General features: G+C 41.5%; 1 protein-coding gene across 1 annotated transcript; it reads left to right on the top strand.

Annotated features, from left to right (window-relative positions):
• The first annotated feature begins 1 nt into the window (after position 1).
• LOC105514972 (diphosphoinositol polyphosphate phosphohydrolase 3-beta) lies at positions 2 to 4,574 on the top strand. The gene is made up of 2 exons (XM_011946636.1): positions 2 to 482; positions 3,306 to 4,574. Coding segments are annotated over exons 1-2 (342 nt in total). The 5' UTR covers positions 2 to 141; the 3' UTR covers positions 3,307 to 4,574.
• Positions 4,575 to 6,910: the final 2,336 nt, after the last annotated feature.

The raw sequence follows: 6,910 nt of genomic DNA, 5'->3' as shown, positions 1-6,910 counted from the left end.
CCCAACCAGACGCGGACCTACGACCCCGAGGGGTTCAAGAAGCGAGCGGCGTGCCTGTGCTTCCGGAGCGAGCGCGAGGACGAGGTCCTGTTAGTGAGTAGCAGCCGGTACCCGGACCGCTGGATCGTGCCGGGCGGGGGCATGGAGCCCGAGGAGGAGCCGGGCGGTGCGGCTGTCCGAGAGGTGTACGAAGAGGCGGGAGTCAAGGGGAAGTTAGGCCGGCTCCTGGGCGTCTTTGAACAGAACCAGGACCGCAAGCACAGAACGTACGTGTATGTACTGACTGTCACGGAGCTGCTGGAGGATTGGGAAGATTCGGTTAGCATTGGGAGGAAGCGAGAGTGGTTCAAAGTCGAAGATGCCATCAAGGTTCTCCAGTGCCACAAGCCCGTGCATGCCGAATATCTGGAGAAACTAAAGCTGGGCGGTTCCCCAACCAATGGAAACTCCATGGCCCCATCCTCGCCAGATAGCGATCCCTAGTATGTACCGCTCGCGCCCACAAAGACTTCTGTTTGTCTGCCTCGCTTAAAATGCATCCCGCCTGGAGCACCTCTTGTGCTATGCGCAGTCTCACGGGGAGGAGGGAGGCTTTTGTTTCCTTGGCATACCTTCTGAATCACGCTTGCAAACTGTTGCCAGGCCCTGTTTTCAGTTTGCACGTTTTTCGGGTGCTTTCAAAATCGCTTCTTGGTTACACTGTAAAATGTTTCGGGGAAGCCTATGCCGCTTGGGGTTTTAGGTGCCTTAACTGTTCACCCTGCTTTTGGGGGCTGTTTGGGGGGGGGCGAGGGGGGGGTGGGGAGCGTGTGGGGAGCGTGTGTGTGTCTGCCTGTGCGCCCTGTGATGTTTTTGGTTTTGCATTTCACACATAGTCGTGGGTGAGCGTGCGTGCGCATTTTTGATACCAGCCTTGTGGTTGGTTTGGTAGTGGAGGCCTTTAAAGTCTGACCAGCTTGGTTGTGTGGTCATCTTTTAGTATTTTTTTCCCTTGAATTGTTTTCTCCTTCACAGCGTTCGCCCTTGTCAGGGAGCCTTTCTGTTGTGGGAGTTGGTTTAAAAAATCAGTTCTGAATTTGTAAAAACATTAGGAAATTCTACATCTTGTGCTCTTTCTGCACTGGACAGTCACTTTAGCCTCAGAAATGGGATCTCATTTGCCCCTTTCAGAAATTTCTTTTTCTATTTCTATGTGGATCATTTGGTTTTCAAAAAATTTTCACAAGTAATTTTTCACTGCTGACTTCAAATCGCTATTTCCCATGTAGATTAACCTTATTGAATAGATGCTGCTGGGGATCTGCTAGCCAAGCACATCTTACCAGAAAAACTGTATTCACAGAATTTGATTTCCCATGCTCAACTTCAAACTCCCATTGCCCCTTACTGGATACCGTAGAAGAACCATGGTTCTCTGGATTTAAGTTTGTTTTTGAAAGAAAGTGGTCTCCCTCCCATATCTGAATGTAGTGACATTCTGCTTAAGCCTCCCTGACTCTCAGTAACCACAGGAATGGAATCTTTTATGGCGATTACATCCCAGCTGAGTTAGCTCTAGTTATGTTCAGCTGGTACAGAGTTGTCAAACTATTAGGATACCTGAACAACCTCTCAATGATAGAGAGTAATTGTTTTGTCTCACAGGACAACCTTTTCTGGGTGCCAAATTAAAAGCTCTCACATTTGCCTCAATACTTGCTTGAAGTCAGGAATCCCATCTAGAATACCTAAATCTCTCTTCTGGACCTTCCTCTGTTCCCCCAGCCATGTCTGAAATTAGGTAGAAGGAAAGCGTACTTTGTGAAGAGGGTATTCGAATGAAAAGATCATTCCTAATTTCTAGAGCAACCTAGACTGTCATATCTCTTAAACATTATTGACAGGTATTTGGGGTTCCTTTTTTTTTTTTTGAGACGGAGTCTTGTTCTATGGGTCACTGTTACTCACTTTTTATTAAGAAATTTTGGGTTTCGCTATGTAAATTCAAGGTTCCTCTTCTAGATCTCATCTCCCGTGACAGTTGAGGAAAAGCCTAGTTTTTGAAGAGAGTATGGGTGGGGGTGGGGGCCGGGCTCGGTGGCTCACACCTGTAATCCCAGCACTTTGGAAGGCCGAGGCGGGCAGATCACCAAGTTGGGAGATCAAGACCAGCCTGGCCAGCATGGTGAAACCCCGTCTCTACTAAAAATACAAAAACTAGCTGGACATGGTGGGGCGCACCTGTAATCCCAGTTACTCGGGAGGCTGAGGTAGGATAATCGCTTGATCCCGGGAGGTGGAGGTTGCAGCAAGCCGAGATCGCCCCACTGCACTCCAGTCTGGGCGATCGTCTCAAAAAAAAAAAAAAAGACTGACTTTCCCCTCGTGCCCCACTGGACAAGTATCTACTTTTTCTTATTCTAAAAAAATTTTGAAGATGACATGTTGGAGTAAAGGTAAGTTTGGTTGCTTGATACAGAATTTGCTCTGGATGGTTAACATATTTTCTAAGAAACCTATGTTCTGTCGATCAGGTCACCTTTGAAAGAAGTAACCCTGAAAGGTGTGAAAGGTGGCTATAAATATTTTTAGGTCCTGTATATAGTTTCATTTGACAGAATCATTGTAAAGATTTCAACATTTTTGTATTTAGAAAATCGATAAAAATTGAAGTGTGTATATGTAAGAGCTTGTAAAGAAACAGCAACATTAGGGGGCCCTTGTGGGATAGATGCTTTAAAGGGCTCTGATGCTGGAGCTGCTCCTTGTCTCACTTGCCTTTAAGTGGAGTTCAATTGTAAGAAAAAGCATTTCTTCCCTCCATAGTTGTTGACTGGGAATAGGGAGGTTAGAGCTTACAGTACTAACAGCTGGCCAGAGTTTTCTTTTTCAGAGTTCCTTTTGTGGAAGCACCAGTCAAAACAAATATTCTCAGCATCATTCTCGCATTGCAATCATCTTTCTGAATGACTGTTGACCTATTAGAATATGAACTTTTCGAGGACTAGGACCCAGACTGAATCCTCCCCCATATCCTCAGAGCCTAGAACACTGCCTGGAATTTGGAGATATTTGTCATTGATCCACAGATTAGAAATGTCTACTACAAGTGTATTCCCGATTTCTCAGCTTCATAATGTACCTGGGACAATCTGTTATTCCCTCAGGCTCTCATCTGGCCTCACAGGGAAACTGCGTTGGATAATTAACTGGAGGCTTTTCCAATTCAAAATGGTTGATGAGCCATAGTAGGAGCTCAATAAATATTTGTTGATTAGAGGAATTGATGAACCAATAAAACCCCATTAATAAGATTTTTTTTTTAGGTGAATGGCATAGATGTTGTTCAGATTTACTTTGAAAGGATCAAGTATGTGAATGGATGAATGGAATTGTGAAGCACAGATGAGCTCTTTTGCACTCCAAGGACACAGCTCATCCTATGCTTTTGGACACTTCTTCCCTGTTTATTACAATGACTATTCTCCAGGTTGTTGCACTACCGCTGTATCTGTACAGAATTCTAACTTGGCACCTGTGGCCTTTTTTGTGCTTTTATGATTATGTGTCTGTATTTCCCACCAGATTATATGCCCTTGAATCCAAGGAACTTGTTTCCTTAGTCTTTTTTATATAGCTAGCATATAAGATATTGCTTAGAATATGGTAGACATCACTGAAGATGTTTAAATAGTTCATATTTTGTAATGATACTGAATGGTTAAACAATCCCTTTCTAATCTGTCTAGCATATATGTGACTTTTGTTTATCAAGTGTCACACAACTGCTTCAAGGCAGCTGTGAGATACTAGAAAGCAAAAATTCTTACTCCTATGTCTGTGTCATCCCAGACATGTGCCTCCAGATGGCAGTTATTCTACACCATCTATAAAATATATTTGCAAAGCCAGGCACAGTGTTAAGCATCTGCCTCAGGAGGCTGAGGCAGAAGAATAGCTTGAGCCCAGGAGCTTTAGTCTAGCCTGAGCAATATAATGAGACCCCGCCTCTTAAAATATTTGCCCAAATATTGAACCTAAATTTGACCACGCCCCTAGAAATAATTCCTAATCTTTAGAAAATAGGGCAGAGAAACATTATTTTACACCATGGAGATGAGATCAGCAGAATCTAGACTATAAGAAACTACAGGACACATGACTCAGTTTCTTCTGTAAATAACTTGCAAGGATGAAAGAGATGGAGGATGAACCTATAGATTTAAAGAGACTTAAGAGACATATTAACCAATTGTATGGATCTTATTTGAATTGTGATTTGACCGAACTGTAAAACAAATACATTTATGAGACAATCGGGGTAATTTGAACATTGGTGGGGTATTTGGTATTAGGATAATGGTTTTCTCATTATGTTAGAAAGAAGGGTCCTCATCTACATTCTCAAACATTTGTGGCTGATATGATATGATTCTTGGAATTTGCTTCAAAATAGTAAGTCTGAATGTTAAGTGCATTGCAAAGATGGATGAAACGAAATTGGCCTTGATAATTGTTGAAGCTGGGTGATGGCTAAAATGAGGTTCATTATATATGTTCATCTCTATTTTTGTATGTTTGGCATTTTCCGTAATAAAGTTTATAAAAATAATTACTGGAGTTCTTCTTATTAAGCCTAATATATAAGGTAGAAAAAAAAGGAAAACATTTAGATTGTTTAAAAAAGGTTGGCTGTGGCATACTGCTTCTGGCCCAAGAGGTCAAATGCCCAAAAAGAGAAGGGAGAAATACCCTGGAGTGGCTAGCAGTTCCCTTGCTGTAGACCAATGTTTAGCAGTTTTTTCTTTTAATTTGGCCCATTGAAATAGGAAAAGCTAAATTCTTATTTATTCATACTGGAAAGTAAGAATGGATTCTTATATGCTGGTGAGCAGGGGTTTTGATAACACCTACATACCAGTTCACACAAATGTGAAAAATCAAAGAGGTGGAGTCTCCAAGGAGAAAGTTTATGGAATTTTATAAAAACCTATATAAGCCACTTTTTAAATGGTTTTTAGGGAAACAATAGCTGTAGACTTGTTAGTTGCACATAATTAAGTTTAAAGTTGTATTTGAAGGTAGGTAAAACAGGAAATTAAGCAGTTAACATTCCTGACTTCAGTGAACCATTTTGCATTTCACAGATTGCAGATACTCCTTCAGTTCTGGACTGTGCTTAAAATTCTGTAAAGGCCAAAATTCTGTAAAGGCCGTGCTTACATCAACAAATGTGGAGTCTGCCCTGATGTTTTTGTGAGTCAGGAAGGAACAGGCAGAAAGTGAGAAGAGTGTAAGAGGTCCCTCCTAGGGGAGATGAATTCCTTCCTAAGTGTGAAGTACTGAAGCTGAAGCTGCCCCTTCTACTTCTGTTCCTTAAGTGTGTTCTAATCCCAAGTGCAAGCAGCTCCCCAGAACCAACTGTTACTGGGAAAAGGGGAGGTGAAAAGTTTACCTTAGAGTCTTTTACCAGTCATAGCTGGACAGAGCTTTCAGTTCCAAGATTCCCCGGTGAGAAGGCACCATGATATACCAGAAAAACTTTCATCAAGTTTTCCCTGGAAACTGTTTTCTAATTTGAGTCTACTCTGATTGTAGCAGATTTTTTTAAAGTTTGGAGGTGAGCAGAGCCAGGGAAGCTGTAGTTTGGTGGGTGTAAACTAAAACAATGTATTGATTTGGAATCCAACAAGCTATGGCTCAAAACTGTCTTGACTAGAGGCTGTATGGCCTCTGCCAGATTAGTTTACCTCTCTAACTTTCAATTTTCTCATCTGTAAATTTGCAGTAATTACAGTCCCTACTTTTGTAAATCACTGCTTCTGAGAAGCCCTTCTTGATATTTTTTGAAAAAGTTCTTTTTTCATAGAGATGGGATCTTGCTGTATTGCCCTGACAGGAGTGCAGTGGCATGATCATAGCTCATTGCAGCTTAAGCAATCCTGCTGCCTTAGCCTCTCGAGTAACTGGGACTACAGGTGTATACCACCACACTTGGCTATTTTTTTAGTGTTTGTAGAGATGGAGTCTCACTATGTTGCCCAAGCTGGTCTGAAACTCTGGGGCTCTAGCAATCTGCTTGGCTTGGCCTCCCAAAGTGCTGGGATTACAGATATGAGCTACCATGCCCAGCCCTGTTTTGTCATAGTTCTTATCAAAATTATACTTATTAGCCTGAATATCTCTCTCTTCTTAATTCTGAGGTCCACTGGCTCTGAGACCCAGACTGGGTTGTTTCTGTGTCCTAAGTCAGGCACAGAGCCTGGAATATGGCATCCCACAGATGTTCCTAACATGTTTATTATATAAATGGTTGTCACACCTTCTACTTGTGAAAGATACATAGCTGTTATTTTGCCAGGTATTAGTTTACCTGAAAATATGAAAAATGAGATACCATAAGACTGTCATCTCTGATCAAGTTCCTCTTTTTTTTTAAGTTTCCTTTAATTGGGAAGAATATTTAATCTATAAACCATGCCTTTATTTTTCAGGATTTTCCAGTACCAATATATTCCTGACTTCTTAGCTTCATAAAGTACTGTGTGCTTTAGCACCCTTAGGTGCTAAATTGGCACCACAGCTGCATTTGATAATTCACTGAAGGCTTAAGGCTTCCCAAATACAAATGAGTTAAAAACATGGTAATCCTTCAGTATTTATTTAATGTAAGAACCTTTGAATGAACACAAATATCCTAATTATTTTAATTTACAGGTAAAAGACATAAGACAGCAATTAGGATTATATGGTAACAAGCTCATATAGACAAGGCCAAGGCCTGACTGATTTGACTGGTAAAGATACAAGGAAACACTTTTAGATTGAGACAGTTTAGTACTTACATAAACAGTGCAAAGAATGAACCAAAGAGGCCAACTCCCCGGGTCCTTGTCTCATATACCCTAAAAGACAACAAAGAAACAAAAGG

Source organism: Colobus angolensis, unplaced genomic scaffold (assembly GCF_000951035.1).
Source record: "Colobus angolensis palliatus isolate OR3802 unplaced genomic scaffold, Cang.pa_1.0 Scaffold252, whole genome shotgun sequence".
NCBI lineage: Eukaryota > Metazoa > Chordata > Mammalia > Primates > Cercopithecidae > Colobus > Colobus angolensis.
Note: the sequence above shows the minus strand (reverse complement) of the source record. Positions and strands in the feature narration are given on the sequence as shown.

What these genes read in the sequence shown, in the direction of transcription:
- LOC105514972 (XM_011946636.1), top strand. Translation starts at nt 142, where the DNA reads ATGGAGCCCGAGGAGGAGCCGGGCGGTGCGGCTGTCCGAGAGGTGTAC.